This window comes from Lutra lutra, chromosome 16 (genome assembly GCF_902655055.1).
Source record: "Lutra lutra chromosome 16, mLutLut1.2, whole genome shotgun sequence".
Taxonomy (NCBI): Eukaryota; Metazoa; Chordata; class Mammalia; order Carnivora; family Mustelidae; genus Lutra; species Lutra lutra.
The window spans coordinates 21,778,515-21,794,992 of record NC_062293.1 but is presented as its reverse complement, the minus strand read 5'-3'; the positions used below and the strand labels follow the sequence as shown (position 1 = coordinate 21,794,992).

The 16,478-nt window shown below is 40.7% G+C and overlaps 1 protein-coding gene across 1 annotated transcript in view; it reads right to left on the bottom strand.

The window, feature by feature from the left end:
- Window positions 1-11,671, bottom strand: part of TOP2A (DNA topoisomerase II alpha) — a 30,137-nt gene extending 18,466 nt beyond the window's left edge. Inside the window, exons 1-16 of the mRNA XM_047708026.1 lie at window positions 11,520-11,671; window positions 10,490-10,645; window positions 10,185-10,275; window positions 9,864-9,927; window positions 8,281-8,426; window positions 8,028-8,125; window positions 7,610-7,822; window positions 7,091-7,264; window positions 6,798-6,899; window positions 6,555-6,692; window positions 3,563-3,701; window positions 1,391-1,548; window positions 989-1,114; window positions 608-718; window positions 364-469; window positions 170-279 (exon numbers count right to left, since the gene is read on the bottom strand). Of these exons, the coding sequence (XP_047563982.1) occupies window positions 170-279; window positions 364-469; window positions 608-718; window positions 989-1,114; window positions 1,391-1,548; window positions 3,563-3,701; window positions 6,555-6,692; window positions 6,798-6,899; window positions 7,091-7,264; window positions 7,610-7,822; window positions 8,028-8,125; window positions 8,281-8,426; window positions 9,864-9,927; window positions 10,185-10,275; window positions 10,490-10,645; window positions 11,520-11,540 (1,953 nt within the window). The 5' untranslated portion in view covers window positions 11,541-11,671. The remainder of the gene's footprint in view (window positions 1-169; window positions 280-363; window positions 470-607; window positions 719-988; window positions 1,115-1,390; window positions 1,549-3,562; window positions 3,702-6,554; window positions 6,693-6,797; window positions 6,900-7,090; window positions 7,265-7,609; window positions 7,823-8,027; window positions 8,126-8,280; window positions 8,427-9,863; window positions 9,928-10,184; window positions 10,276-10,489; window positions 10,646-11,519) is intronic.
- Between the last annotated feature and the right edge of the window lie 4,807 nt (window positions 11,672-16,478).

Genomic DNA, 16,478 nt, shown 5'->3' with positions numbered 1-16,478 from the left:
AAACTGAGTTTCCTAAAACAAATGGTCCCTTTCTCTATGATATGCTTATTAAAAACATTCTATATTCTATAAAAATCTTATTATATAAAAATTTATATGTTTCAATTGACTAGCTAAAATAGTGATTTAGAAAACTAGAATATGTCTATGAAATGGAACTCAAACTGACCAGGCTGATGGCAGCATCATCTTCAGGACCAGAATATTTAAACTGAATACGATGTCTTTTCATATCTGCAAAGTATTCTTTAGCTTCTTTTGATGTGCTGGTGCCCAAACCTACACAACCAAGAATATCAAGTTACTCCATATAATTTTGTATAATGGTATATAACAAAATGAGAAGTACTTTTCCTTACAAACCTTTGTAGTACTTGACTTTCCATTTTTTATGATTTGGAGTAGAACTCTTCCATTCTTCAAATTCAGGAAGACTATAGAATGCCATTTCTTGTTTGTTTTTAGACACCTGTGGTAAAGAACATGTTGCTGTAGTTTTGCACACTGCTGAGTCCCCATTTACCATATATCACTGGGATTATATGCATATAAAGCATTGAGTAGGGGCCTTAAAATATCCATTATGGTAATTTAAAAGTTAATATACCTTTACAATGGGAGTGATAAATTCTTCCAGAAAACGATGCCGTAGAAGAGAGGGCCAGTTATGATGGATAAAATTAATCAGCAGGCCTTTGATATGGGAACCATCTTGGTCCTAGAAATATTTGGAAAGCCAAAACACAAAAGCATTATTTAAAAACTAAAAAAAATTATGATTGACTTACTGGTGATTTCTCTAAAAATTTTCTATGGGGATTAAAAAAAGAAAAAGGCTATTTAAATCCACTCACTTAACCTGTATATGCAACACACATGTGATGAATAAAGCTTCAGGTTAAGTAATTTCCTTCCACAGCATGAAAGCAATGCACCGATTAAGACATGTTTAGCATAACAATCTAAAATATTTGAAAGTAAATCTAACCTGATCTGTCATAATCATTATCTTTCCATAACGAAGAGTCTTCAATGAATCTTCATCTTCATAGTTTTTCTTGTATTGAAGACCCACAATCTTGATGATATTGTTAATTTCAGCATTTTCCATGATCTGAAATATACCAAAAAAGGTAACGTTTTGTTTGTAAATTTGAAAAGAAATAGGACAGTATATATTGTTTGGGTTTTCTTGAGCTCCAGTATTTTCAGTTATTATTAGCCTATATTTTAGTCAGAAAGATCTGCTAAGATATGCTATAATGTACCCAATTTCTTAAAATAATAACAATAAACTAAAACATATTTCAAAATGCCCAGTGAGGCAATGAAACACAAGTATGAAATCCTGCATTATAAAACTATATTTAGATTCTAAAGATGGTTCTACCTGTTTATGAGAAGCTTCTCGAACATTGAGTATTTTTCCTCTAAGTGGGAAAACCCCATATTTGTCTCTCCCAACCACACCAAGGCCTGAAACAGCCAAAGTTTTAGCTGAGTCTCCCTCAGTCAGGATGAGTGTACATTCATTGGAGTTTCGACCCCCTAAAATAAAAATACACAAATTAATATTGGCACATTTAGTTCAACCTCAAAAATACTAACTCAAATGTGCTATCAATAGTTTTGTGATAAAACCATAATAGATATTAGAACTAATGTTCATAGTAAAAAAAACAAAAAACAAACCTAGTTTCTTAGACTATTTTTTTTAAAAGACTTTATTTTGGGGGCACCTGGGTGGCACAGTTGGTTAAGCCTCTCCCTTTGGCTCAGGTCATGATCCTAAGGTCCTGGGATCAAACCCTGCGTTGGGCTCCCTGCTCAGCCGGAAGCCTGCTTCTCCCTCTCCCACTCCCCCTGCTTGTGCTGTCTCCCTCTGTTAAATAAATAAACAAAATCTTTAAAAAAAAGAATAAATAAAAAATAAAAACATTTAACATTGGGGCACCTGGCTGGCTTAGCTGGAGGAGTATGCGACTCTTGATCTCGGGATTATGAGTTTGAGCCCCATAATAGGTGTAGAGATGATTTACATAAATAAAATTTAAAAAAACAAAAACAAAAACAAAAACAAAAACAAAAAACAAAAACATTTTTAAGTAATCTCCACACCCAACATGGGGCCTGAACTCACAACCTCACAACCCTAAGACCAAGAGTCACGTATTCCAATGACTAAGCCAGACAGGCGCCTCTTTTATGTTAATTTCTTGTGACATTTATACTGTTGCTGAACATTCTTTTGATCATATTATGTTAAAAATATTTGTTAGTGGGTGCCTGGGTGGCTCAGTCCGTTAAGCGTCTGCCTTTGGTTCAGGTCATTATCCCAGGGTCCTGGGATCAAGTCCCGCATTGGGCTCCCTGTTCAGTGAGAGTCTGCTTCTCCCTCTACCCTTCTCCCTTGCTTGTGATTCCTCTCTATCAAATAAATAAAATCTTTAAAAAAATTTTGTTAGTAATGGGGTTTAGAACACCTCAAAACAGGGCACTTGGCATATTGAATATTTTAAGCTAAGGGAGTTTGAGAAAATGCTAGACGCAAGTTCTCTCTGACCTCATCCCCCAACCTTCTACCCTGAAGTAGGTCACAAGACCCTCATGTCCTCCATATACCACAGAGGAAGGGAACATTCTTATCTCCCAGAGTGACACTGAAAAGAATGTGAATGAACAGGCCTCATTGAGTTTCCCCCAGTTTACTATACTTAGTTCATACTTTGCCCTTATCATAACTTTCCACTTTTCCTCAAACCTAACAAAAACGCTCAGGTTTAACCACTTCTTTGGGTCTTCATTTCCCTATGAAAGCTCCTGTCAAGTAAAATTTATATTAAATAAATTTCTATGTTTTTCATCAATTAACCTATCTTTGTCAGTTTAATTTTCCGACCCAGACAGGAACTAAGAGGGTTGAGAAAAATCCCCCACCCCCATATTAGGTAATAGATCACTACAGATCCCTACATATTCTTCTTCTTCTTCTTCTTTTTTTTTTAAATAGTCTCCACACCCAGCATGGAGCCTAATGCAGGGTCTGAACTTATGACCAAGATCAAGACCTGAGCCGAGATCATGAGTCAGTTGTATAACCAACTGAGTCACCCAGACACCCCAGATCGCTACAAATTCTTATTTTACACTCTTAAAAAAAAATTATTTATTTATTTGATAGACAGAGACCACAAGTAGGCAGAGAGGCAGGCAGAGACAGAGAGGGGGGAAGCAGGCTCCCCGCTGAGCAGAGAGCCTGATGTGGGGCTAGATCCCAGACCCTGGGATCATGACCTGAGCCGAAGGCAGAGGGTTTAACCCACTGAGCCACCCAGGTGCCCCCTTATTTTATACTCTTAGTCATCTCAACATTACTATAACAGCCAAAAATTAGAAATGATCTAAATGTTCAATAACAGTAATTGGTTGCTTTTTAACCATGTAAAAATATTCTGTTGAATATTACATGTTGAGGGGAAAGTATCCATGGTATGATATTAATGAATAAAACGAGAAATTGAACAATAAGACTTAAAGTTTAGAAGCATTATTAAATGTGTACCTGCATCATTGGCATCATCGAGTTTGGGAATTCCCTTGATTCTGTTATGTTTTACAGCTGAACACTTCTTATTTAATTGGATTTGGGCCTTAAACTTCACCCAGTTTAGTATGCTTTCCACTATACCACAGCCAGTTGCCTGAAAATGAGAAAATTCATGTTAGGGAAGAAGAATTCTGTCAGAAATCTAGAATACAGATGAGTTCCTATAAAAATAATTCAAAGTTTGAAAAGAGGTAAAAAAAAAAAAAAAATTTTTTTTTTTCAGACAAAGGTGACATGTCTTCCTGTCTTAGGTTATCCTAACTGAGGGAACTGGTTCCCTTGAGTTCATTCATTCAGTAAATATTTACTAATTACATATATACGTTGTGTTACACACTGAGATCCATGTTGGAGATTTAGTGGTTAAAATTCATGTTGGAGATTTAGTGGTTAAAACAAGTTGGTCATGGTCCTTGTCCTCATGGACTTTAAGATAAAAATAAGGAAGATGGAAATAAAACGAGAAATTGCAAGTGTGTTGAGTGTTATGGATAAAAGTATGGTACATCTAATAACATATATCTAGAGAGAAGGGTAGAAAGTAAAGGCTTTCCTGAGGAAATGACATTGAAGATCTAAAGTAGCTAAGTGAGAAGCATTTCAGACAGAAGGATTACCACATGGAAAAGCTCTAAGGAGGGGGAAGAGTACAAATGCTTCTGGGTAATCTGAAGGCAGTAGGATCGAAGCTTAGACAACACAGGAAAAGTGGTACTAAGATGAGGTTGGAGATAGCAGGGTCTTGTAGGCCACATGGAAGAATTTGAATTTAAACATTTTTTTTTTTTTAAGATTTTATTTATTTATTTGACAGAGAGAGATCACAAGTAGACGGAGAGGCAGGCAGAGAGAGAGAGGAAAGCAGGCTTCCTGCTGAGCAGAGAGCCCGATGTGGGACTCGATCCCAGGACCCTGAGATCATGACCTGAGCCGAAGGCAGCGGCTTAACCCACTGAGCCACCCAGGCGCCCAAATTTAAACATGTTTTTAAAAAAGAGCTTATTTATTTATTTGACAGAGTGAGAGCACAAGCAGGGCAAACAGCAGAGGCAGAAGGAGAAGCAGGCTCCCTGCTAGCAAGGAGCCCAATTCGGGACTAGATCCCAGGACCCTGTGATCATGACCTGAGCTGAAGGCAGACACTTAACTGATTGAGCCACCCAAGCACCCACTATATATATATTTTTTAATTTTAAAGACTTATTTTTTAAAAAAGATTTATTTATTTGAGAGAGAGAAAGAGTGTGTCCAAGTCGGGGGGAAGGGCAGGGGGAGAGAATCCTAAGCAGACTCCCAACCAAGCAAAGAGCCAATGTGCAGCTCCATCTCACAATCCATGAGATCATGACCTAAACCAAAAATCACAAGTCAGACACTTAACCAACAGAGCCACCCAGTGCCCTCGATTCATTTAAAAAAAAAAAAAAAAAAAAAAAAAAAAAAAAAAAAAAAAGATTTTATTTATTTATTTATTTGACAGAGAAGTACAAGTAGGCAGAGGAGGCAGGCAGAGAGAGGGGGGAGCAGGTTCCCTGCTGAGCAGAGAGCCTGATGCGGGGCTCGATCCCAGGACTCTGGGATCATGTCCCAAGCCGAAGGCAGAGGCTTTAACCCACTGAGCAACCCAGGCACCCCGATTCATTTTTTTAAAAAAAGATTTTATTTTTAAGTAATCTCTATACTCAGCATGGGGCTCAAACTTACAACACTGAGATCAAGAGTCACATACTCCACCAAATGAATTAGTCAGACACCCCTGGACTTTTTTTCTAAGAGTAGAAGTTACCAAAAGACTTCAAAAAGAGATTGAAGACAAAAATGTGTGCTTTAAGACAAGAAGATTACTTAATAGCATTGAAAGGAGAAGACTGAAATGTTATGAACATTAAGAATCATTATGGTAGGGGCGCCTGGGTGGCTCAGTGGGTTAAAGCCTCTGCCTTAGGCTCAGGTCATGATCTCAGGGTCCTGAAATCGAGCCCTGCATTGGGCTCTCTGCTCAAGCAGGGAGCCTGCTTCCTCCTCTCTCTCTCTGCCTACTTGTGATCTGTCAAATAAATAAATAAAAATCTTGGAAAAAAAAAAAAGAATCATTATAGTAATACAGAAAAGAGGTAACAATGAGAGGCTATTGCGGCATCCAAAAGATGAGTCTTACTGATTGGATTACAGAGGGGAGAGGGGTAAAGAGAAAGCTCCCAGCTTTGTTTATGCAACCTAGGTTGGTTGGGGCTTTTTACTAAGACAGGAAATGATTTTGTTTTTGTGGGGTGGGGAAGGTCCTCCTGTAGAGGTCAGTGAGAATGGAGAGAACTAATTCAGTGTTGACGGGGAACCAACTTTAGGCAATGTTTGGAAAGCAGTGAAACGGGCTGAATTCAGAAGTGATCCAAACTCAATGGTGATAATGTAATGGGGAAATATAGGCATATGGATGGTAATTAAGGCTGTAGTAAGAGCAGTGAGGTGAAAACTATTTCCTATTTCCTTTTCAGAGGCAGAAGGCATGTGGGAGGAATCTTGGTTTTTGCAGAGCAGAGAAGGGCAATGGACAATAAAGCAAGGTGCTTCTATTTCTTATGTCCCTGTAAATAATTTTTACAGCCTTTTTTTTTTTTTTTTAAAAGATTTTGTTTATTTATTTGACAGAGAGAAAGAGAGAGAGAGGAAGGGAAGCAGGCTCCCCGCCCAGCAGAGAGCCTGATGTGGGGCTCGATCCCAGGGATCATGACCTGAGCCGAAGGCAGAGGCTTTAACCCACTGAGCCACCCAGGCGCCCCTATTTACAGCCTTTTTTAAGAGAAAGCAAGTATGAGCAGGGGAGGAATAGAGGGAGAGGGAGAAGCAGACCCCTGCTGAGGGGCTCAATCCTGGGACTCTGGGATCATGACCTGAGCTGGAGGCAGACTCCCAGTGGACTGAACTACCCAGGGGCCCCAGTACTCACAGCTTTGATGAATTTTTCACTTAAATGGCATGTTGATCCAAAGCTCTTGACTTGCAAAGTCATGTTTTCTTTTGTTTGAGAGTCAAAGGTTGGGTTCTCAATTAAGGCATTCACAAAAATCCACATGTGATTTTTCACCTGCAGGAAAAGTTGATATTACATTGCTAAAACCTTATGCTTTATTTATAGCCTTTCTCTTCTTCCTTGACTTTAGAAAAAGAAAACTGTGCTGAAATACCATACCTGATGCGCTTTTACTGCAACACCACCCTTGTTCTTCTTCTTCACGACATCAACAAGTTTAGTCACGATCTGATCAGCTATATAATCAACATGTCTGCCACCCTAATAGGGAAAAATACCAAACTGTAAAGCTCAGGACCCCTCAAAATTATAATAATGACCAAATATTTTAAAAAATCTAATTTCGTTTTCTTTATGCCAGAGCAGCCAAATATTCAAGTTCATTTTATTTATTAAAAACAATAACACTTTCATGTAAAGATAAATTATGATTAATACAAAAGTAAAATTACCTTGGAAGTAGCAATGCTGTTGACGAAGCTAATTTGCTGAAAGCCTTTTTCACTCATTGTTAAACATACTTCCCACCTGGGGTTTACTTGTTCATGGATAACTTTCAATGGATTGCCAGTTTCATCTACCTTATCCTTCAAATACATATCTACATAGCTACGAAATCCTTTTACCTGTACAGGAATTAAGAGTTACGGTATTAGAAAAAAGTTATAAAAAGTATTCAATGATAGACCACGAGGATTTTTCAAAACTAATGAAATGACATTTACTGATGGGCATAAGAGAATGGTCATTAAAGGGCACAAAAGTATTCATTTAGGAGATTGTTTGAGAAAGACATTTCCTTTAGTGAGTTTAAAAGAGCTAAGTAAAAAAATGTGGCATACTGTTTTCTTTTCAGGAATGTATCTGCGAGGTGATTAAAAAATATATGGGAGGAAAAAAAAAATCAATTTTGCCTCTGATAGTGATCATATAAATTCCCTCATTGCCCTTGACACCCGGAAAATGCTTACCGGCAGCTTATTTCCATTGAGAAAGACTTTGACATCTTTAGTGGATCCAGCAATATCATATGCTCTTCTAACCATCAGTGCAACAATATCTTTATCTAGGCTTTGCATTTTAAACTTGGACAAGTCAGGCTGGAAGGTAATACATGTATAATCTTCTCCATTAAAGGGCTTGAGTTCCATCTCACCAGCTCTCCCCATATTATTCATCCATGTCTGTGGAAGTAAAAAATTCAAGTTTATTCACAACAAACTAGAACTAAACACAAATTTCTAAGTCCTAAAAAATAACCTAATGTATATTCATGAATAATTTCCCATGATTTAATAGCCTATAAATTATGTTAAACCAATCACGAAAACTGTTATAAATTGCTAAAGTACAAGTTATAACTGAGGCAAAAGATACGTATTTACTTGCCTGTTTGAACATTTTCTTGTATTCTCTACTGGCTGTTTCCACAGTAAATTTGGTACTGAATATGTTACACAGTTTGGCTCCATAGCCATTTCGACCACCTAAGCAAATAAATTTAAAATACTTTAATTGTTATCACTGGCAATGCTAATCAACTATAGAGATTTATTCCAGTGTTTTAAACATTTATGTCATAGTCATTTAAAAGATGAGGTTTTTTTTAGCAACAAATATGTTATTTTCCTCCATACTCTACCTGTTACTTTCTTTTCATCATCATCATAGTTACTAGAAGTTAGGAGCTGTCCAAAGATGAGAGCTGGGACATACATCTTCTCAACTTTGTGTTCAACAACAGGAATACCTTTCCCATTATTCCATATACTAATTAAGTTATTTTCCCTAAGAAAAGAAGAATGAAACTTTTATTATAAAACAGATGGTAAACTAGAGTTTGATATTTTTTATACTTAAATATAATTATCCTTAAAATACAGAAATTCACAAGTTTAATTTCTTTGACTCTTTTTCATACATATTTTCTGAAATTCAGCATCAACTACCTTTCCCACCATGCTCAGTTCCTGACAATCCTCAAATAGAAGCCAAGAGGGAAAAAAAAATTAATCCTTTTCCAACACCTGGGCAGACACTGATAATGCTGAAAAAATATGAAATTTTAAAATGTCAGGATAAACAAAGGGAAATGATTTATGCCCAATGGAAAGGAAAAATTTGGAAACTATTATTTATGCTTGCTTGCTTGCTCTTTCTTTCAAGAATTATTTATTTGAGAGCAAGCAAGTGACCATGTGTGCTTGAGTGGGATGGGTAGGGTCAGAGGGAGAAGGAGAGAGAATCCTCAAGTAGACTCCTTGGAAGGCGGAGCCCTATTTGAGGTTCAATCCCAGGACCCTGAGATCATGACCTGAGCTGAAACCAAGATTCTGACACTTAAATGACAGACACACAGGTGCCCCTATTATACCACTTTTCAGAGGATTATCTATCTGGACTGTCCTAGCTCCCTTAGCTTTCTCACCCAGCAAGGCACATTGCAAAACAAATATGAAAGAGAAAAACATTACCAATTGTAAACTTCCCTGCTTGCCAAAAAAAAAAAAAATGCTAAAACTTTATTTGGATTTATTTCTCTTAGTTATTTTAAGTTAATTCTCATAAGATAATACAGTTTAGTTATAATCAGACAAAACACTATGGATTTCATTCCAAGTAGTGCTTAGTATTATCTACAAAAAAGGACTAAAACTAGCTCAACATGTTTTTAGATTAGGATATCAAGCTCTTAGGAGCATTCAAGTACATCATTAACACACTTCTCCCAAAGAAACTAAAACATAGTTTACGCCTTAACTATCAGGCTAATAAAAAGATGATACAAGCACCTTGCATACCCGCAAAGGGACACCCAGCATTTATAACCAGAAATGTTAGATCCAATTATTTCCTATCACCATCTGCTGGTTTACTATTTGAATAGCATCATGAGAAAAAGTAAAAGCTCTAGACTCCTGAATGCTTATTAGACTGAACAATTATTGGAGATGCTTACCAAAAAATTTAGGGATGATGTGTTATAATGTCTGTAATTTATTTTGAAATGACTCAAAAAACATAGATGGAGTAACTATGGTAAAGCATTGATAACTGTTGGATCTAGGTGGTAGGTATCATAGATTGTTCATTTTAGCATTCTGCTTTTCTGTGCTTTTGGAGAATTTCATTACTTAAAAAGGCCAATATTAGTATAAATCAAAGTAAATGCAACTAACAGTAACAATGAACTAAAACAAACAAAAGACCATTCAAGAGACTTACGGGTCAATTGTGACTCTAATACAAGACATTTTTGGGTCCCTTTGTTTGTTGTCTGCAGCATTGACTGAAAGAAAATACACATTTTTAAGAAATTAAATTAAAAAAACTTAAGATATAGAAAGAAAAAAGTCAGATTAACGAGGCATTAACATTTATTCACAGTACTGTTTCTAGGAAAGAATTCAACTTGCTAGATACCAGTAAACTGCTCCACCTTGCCAACTATTGTTTGAAACGATAGGAGCTCTGGTTATAGAGGGTTTGCTAGAAATAATATGAAGGATTTTACTAGTAGATCTTTATGTGAAAGAGTTTACTTACCTAGAATCTCATCGAAGATTTTGTACAACCCAGGGACAAAGGTGACTTCCCTATAGTTAATGCCAATATCTTCATCGTAAACCCACATGTGCTAGAAATAAGGCAAGGAGATAGTTACTTTTACCTTATATTTATTCTGTTTTGTCATCATCATTACTATAAAGTCTTCTGGATTAAATACTACAATATACATATGATAGCTTAGGCTTGTTCCAGTGACAGAGTACATGGACTATATAGAAAATTAACCTGGAAAAGCATACATTTTAACTACTTCGTAACTGCATGTAATTACTTGGTTTTACCTGGGTCACTAATTCCACAGAGCCAATGTAGGTGTCTGGGCGGAGCAAAATATGTTCCAGTTGGGTTTTCTTTTGATAGATTCTTTCAATAGACAATCTTTTCTTAGCATCTTCATTTTTCTTTGTTTTGCTGATTTGCATATTTTCATTCACAGGCTAGCAATGTTGGAAAATTGTAGAAAAGGGGTATTTAATCGGAGGTTTTATTAAAACTATAAACAAATCACCCACCGTAATGACTTACGCACTATGTGTCATCACACATAGTGATGTGCAATCACAATCTTTTACCAGGTATTGGCGGAGTTTACAACGTTTTGTTGAAAGATGGCAATTTAAGCTAACAGCAGCCAAGTTCCCAGGTGTCAGTTTGAATAAACATGTATTATCTCATCAAGTGCATGTAACATGGAACTATTTTCCTTGAATGTTTTGAATGTGATCAATAAAATACACACACTTCTTTCAGACATTACGCAAATATTTACTGAGTGCCTGTTATATCCCAGGCACATAACAGATTCTAGTCAGCAGCAGTTTGGGAGCTCGTCGAGTCAATCCTTTCTTTGGCCACCGTAACGTTTTGAACACAGGAAGGACATATTTTGAGTAACTCGGGCCTGCCGGCTCCTCACTTGGAACATCGTGCCATGCTCTGCACCTTCCAAGGTCAGGGGCATTCAATCCCGTTTTCCACCGGAGGGTAGGAACGTATCTGTGCTGCTTAAAGTCACACGCGGGCCATTAAAATACAAGCCAGTTGAGTACTGGCCCTACAAACAGTAAAACAGAACCCAACACCCCAGAAGCCACTGTAGCCGATAATATTTCATTACTAGCACCATAAAGGGGGGGGGGGGCTATCCTCCTCACGATCACACCGAGCCCCGGAGACCCGGGACGACCGGGAAGACCGGCTCCCAGACGGCAGCGATCGGACCGCAGCCCAGGAGTCTAATCCTTCGCGGGCAGACAGAGAGATGCGGGGCCGCGCTGAGGCTCCACGACCCGCCCCTTCCGCGAGCTGTACCTGCAATGGTGACACCTCCATGGTGACGGTCGTGAAGGGGCTCGAGAACCCTGCAAGCGACTAAACCGGCGGGACCCTCGAGACCACCGTGGAGCAAGCCGCTTCTCCACAGACGCTCGTCGGTTAGAAGAACTCCTCCGGTCCCAATTGAACCTTCCTGTAGCCCGCCCAAACCAACTAAGCCAATCTCTGACTCTCTCACACCGGCTCCGTCCCGAGGAACCAATCGTATCTGTTTTTTCATATTCACCAATGAACGCCTGAGTTGTCGGGGGGCCTGTTTGAACAAACCAATTAGGCAAGGGAGGCGGGACTAGAGACTTTTCAAAAGGCACCACTCGGAGTCGTCGCGGAAAGACCGACAGGGAACCTGGCCAATGAGGTGGGGGCTATTTGTTCTCTCGGTGCCTACTGCTCTGAAGAGACTCGCGATGCTAGCGGGAAAGGGTTTTCTGAGGTGCCTGCTCGGGTACAAGGAAGGTTCCTCAGGAGCTGCTAGCTTACTTCAGATTGCTGAAATCTATAAACTGTCTCCCGTCCTGAGGCTTTTTAAGAGAGAAACAGGAGTCCTAGCTTCATTTTCCTGAGGAAATTTAAGCGCTGGCTTTCTGGACTGGCAGCTAGGCGATTTGGTGAAGTGAACAGATTTCTGGCGTCTGCCCAACCTTCCCTCCCAAGAACTTATTTTTGAATAAACGGAAGCGCCACAGTTGTGCTTTGGGGATATAATAGAAGGGTGTGGCGAGGCCACTCAAAATAGAGAGAAGCATTCAAGTCCCCCAGCAGAGCGGCGTTGGGCGCCGCAAGCTGGTCGGTCAAAAGGAAGAGTTTGTAGTTCCCGCCTCAGGAGCGGAGGATGGGGTTTAGGGGCCATTCTAGGACAGAAACTTTTCCCTCGGAAAGCCAGAATTCCCTGAATTCTGCTGTCCAGAACGAGAACTTGCCAAAGACCGAAGTTTTGGGGTTTTTTTGTTTTTTAATTTTTTTATTCTGCCGTGTAAATGTTCGAGTGGGTTTATTCTGTCCTTGTCAATCCACGATGTTAAATGACAAAAGAATGCACCCTTCCCCCACAGGATGCTTGAAAAAAGAACTGCACAATTTGAATGACTGCGAATTCTGTCATCTGAACCACCTCCTTCCAATCGTTATTACCTGAGTGCCTGTCCCTGCTGGGCAATTTGCCAGTCCTGTGGTCTTGATGGAGGCAGGCTTTTGGTGCTTTTATTTTCTCTGATGAAAAAAGAAATAACAGTAGTGCCTCAGGAGCGCCTGGGTGGCTCAGTGGGTTAAGCATCTGCCATGGCTGAGGTCATGATCTCAAGAGTCCTGAGATCCAGCCTCGCCTCCTCCGGCTTCCTGGTCAGCTGCTTCTCCCTCTCCCTCTGCCCTTCCCGCCTCCCACCTTGTGCTTGCTCTCTTCTGTCTCTTGTGCTCTCTCTCAAATAAATCTTTTTTTTTTTTTTAAGATTTTATTTATTTATTTGACAGAGAGAGATCACAAGCAGGCAGAGAGGCAGGCAGAGAGAGAGAGAAGAGGAAGCAGGCTCCCTGCGGAGCAGAGAGCCCGATGTGGGGCTCGATCCCAGGACTCCGAGATCATGACCTGAGCCGAAGGCAGCGGCTTAACCCACTGAGCCACCCAGGCGCCCCAATCTCTCAAATAAATCTTAAAAACAAAGCAAAAAACCCCCCAAACAAACCCAAAACGTAGTGCCCAAGAACTGTGTGAGGATTACCCAGATAAATGTAAGGTGTGTAGAGTAGTAGGCTAACAGTAACAGAATCAGGAAGCAGGAATCTTCCTTAGGCTGGCGTGAAAATTTGTCGTTTTAATTTTTCCCCCCTTTCTAAAAGAAATCAGAGGTCAACCAATTATTAAATCACCCCAGCATATCTAATACCTACTCTGCCCAAGAGGGCCAGTGTGGAGGCTGGGGGTGGAGGGATGAGGGGTGGGGTGTTGGTGGTGGTGTTGGTGGCGTGACAGGAAGTCAAGCATGGAGGTAGCCTATGGGCTAGAGTGATTTTTTTCACCTGGCCTCCAGTAATTCCAAGTATTTCATTCCAATCTCCTCACCTGTGTTGATGCAGATAGGCAACCTCCAATGCACAGGATCACCCACGGTCTCAGAGGAGTTGCAGGGAAGCCCTCCCAATCCAGTAAGTTCTGCCCATCCAAAAGGCTGACCACACCTGGGCTCCAGGACAGCCTCTCATTCTCCGTAGTCTCCCCAGAACAGAAGATGACCATGACAGAGACCAGCTATTCTACCTTCTGCCTCCTGGAACACAGAGACCCCAACATGGTAGGGGGAGGTGGGCATGCTTTCTCAAGGATGACAGCCCAGCCTCTGGCTTTCTTGGCCTCTACCCTGTAGCTCATCTCAGCCTGCAGTACCTTGTAAGACTCATCTGGGGATGAGGTAACAGAAATTTAAAAAACAGTTCCAGTCCTATTTTCTGGGACCCTGCTGTTGAGCTGGATCCTGATTATGTGAGGCTCTGTTCCAAAAACCCAGAAGAACTGTGGAGGGGCGCCTGGGTGGCTCAGTGGGTTAAAGCCTCTGCCTTCAGCTCAGGTCATGATCCCAGGGCCCTGGGATTGAGCCCCGTATCGGGCTCTCTGCTCAGCAGGGAGCCTGCTTCCTCCTTTCTCTCTCTCTGCCTGCCTCTCTGCCTACTTGTGATCTCTGTCTGTCAAATAAATAAATAAAATCTTAAAAAAAAAAAAAGAAGAACTCTGGAGTCAAAAGGACTCTGGAGTCACACACGCTTGAGTAAAGCAAAACCAAACCAAACTACCACCACCACCACCACCACCACCACAACATCCTTCCTGAACCTCAGTTTTCCCATGTCATCATCCTTTATTAAAAGTACAGAGGGACAGAGGGCTATGGGGCACCTGGGTGGCTCATTCGGTTAAGTGTTTGCCTTTGGCTCAGGTCCTGGAGTCCCAGGATCCAGCAAGCAGCATCAGGCTCCCATATTGGTAGGGAGTCTGCTTCTCTCGCTGCCCCTTATCCTGCTGTGTTCTCTTTTACTCTCTCTGTCTCTCTCCCAAATAAATAAAAATCTTAAAAAAATAAAAAGTACAGAGAGCTAAATGAGATACGGAAGCACTTAGGACAATCTTCCAGCCCTCTAGCAGGATGGTCTTGTGGGAGGTGGGATTGGGTCTTCTCTTTTGGACTCAAGCTGTTTGTGAACCCCTCTCCTTTCCAGAGACTATCACAGGGTGTTCTACAGGACTTTTGGGGGACCACTAGGATGTCTGAGATGGGTGGGCCTGGGAGGTATTGTCCACAAAGAGGGAATTCCAGGTGCCTGCTAGCCACTACTCCTGGGAGGCAAGAAGGGATTGGGAGTCAGTTCCAAGGGTTTTGGTGGGCTGAGGGAGCAGCTACCACATCCTCATTACCTTCCCCCAATTTTACTAGCTACTCTTTGCCTTTGTCCCAACCCTTTCCTGGGGGCAACATTAAACACTAGAGTCAGATTCCTGGCCATAGTACTTGCCTGGCTGTATGACCTTGACAAGTCATTCAGTCTTACGGTGTCTCCATTTCTTTACCTAAAATGGGGATAATGAGAGTACCCCCACATAGGGGAGATAACATGTGTAAAGTGCTTAGGGTATTGCTTGGCAAATAATAAATGCACAAAATATGTTAGCAGTTATTACCTCTACTCCTTTTCAAGACTCCCTCTCCTTCCCACCTTTCCTTGTTGATTCTCTAAGTCCTCTCCTCCAAAACCAATTCAAAATTCCCCTAGTTCAGGGAGTCTTCTTAGACCTTTTTTTCCCAAGGCTTCCTTTAGTTGTTTGGAGTACATTTGCAAATGTGGATGAGTTCCTTTGATAAATATTTTTTGGTTTTCTTATGGGTATTTGTGTTTTCTGTCTCTCCACTCAGCAGCAGGGGAAGGGGGGGTCCTAAAGGAGCTGTGTCTCCATCCTCCACCTGGAAGTTCCTCTTGAAAGTGCATTATTTCTTCCCTCTAGCTGGCTGATGAATGAGGCTGGGCTGAAAGTGTGGCTCTGGATTTGGGAGGTGGAGCTGGTTAGGCTGGAGCTCACTGGGAATTTCTGAATGAGGCTGGGCTGGCCCAGGTCTGGGGTGGTTAGGCCTGGGCCAACAGGCCCTGTTTACCTTGAGGTTAATGACTGGCAGAGTCCAATCAATCATTTTTATCAGGGATACCAGCTTTGGGTTGGAGGAGGCCAGGAAAGCCCAAAATGTCCCATAGAGCTCAGCCTCTCCCTGCTGGTGGCACTGCAGGTCTGTTTCTTGGACCATTAATGGCCCCAGGCAAAGGGACAATGAGGGCCACCAAACAGCTGAGAAGAGAGCAAAGGAGGCTACAGTAGGGAGGACCTCAAGACCAGAGATTAGTCCCCAGTAAGTTTACTCAGGGGTATACCTCAGCAGTCTGGCAATCCAGTTCTATCAAACTTTTTAAAGTGTACACACCTTTTGACTCAGTAATCTAACTTCTAGGAATACTGATACACTCCCACAATTGTGCGTGTATGTAAAATTATTGCCATTTGTTTTTGTTAGAAAATAACTGGCAGCATGGAATGGAATGATATTGTGAAAATTAGTAAAGGGCATCTGACTCTTGGTTTGGGCTCAGGTCATGACCTCATGGGTCATGAAATTAAGCCTTGCATCAGGCTCCACATTTAGTGGGGAGTCTGTGTAAAGATTTTTTTCTGCCCCTTCCCAACTTGCACTCATGCGCTCTCTCTCCCTCTCAAAAATAAATGAATGAATCCTTAAAAAAATAGACACATAGATCAATGGAACAGAATAGAAAGCCCAGAAATAAACCCATGATTACATGATCAATTAATCTATGAAAAAGGAGACAAGAATATGCAATGGGAAAAAGTCTCTTCAACAAATGTTGTTGGGAAAACTGGAACAGCAAAATGTAAAAGAATGAAAC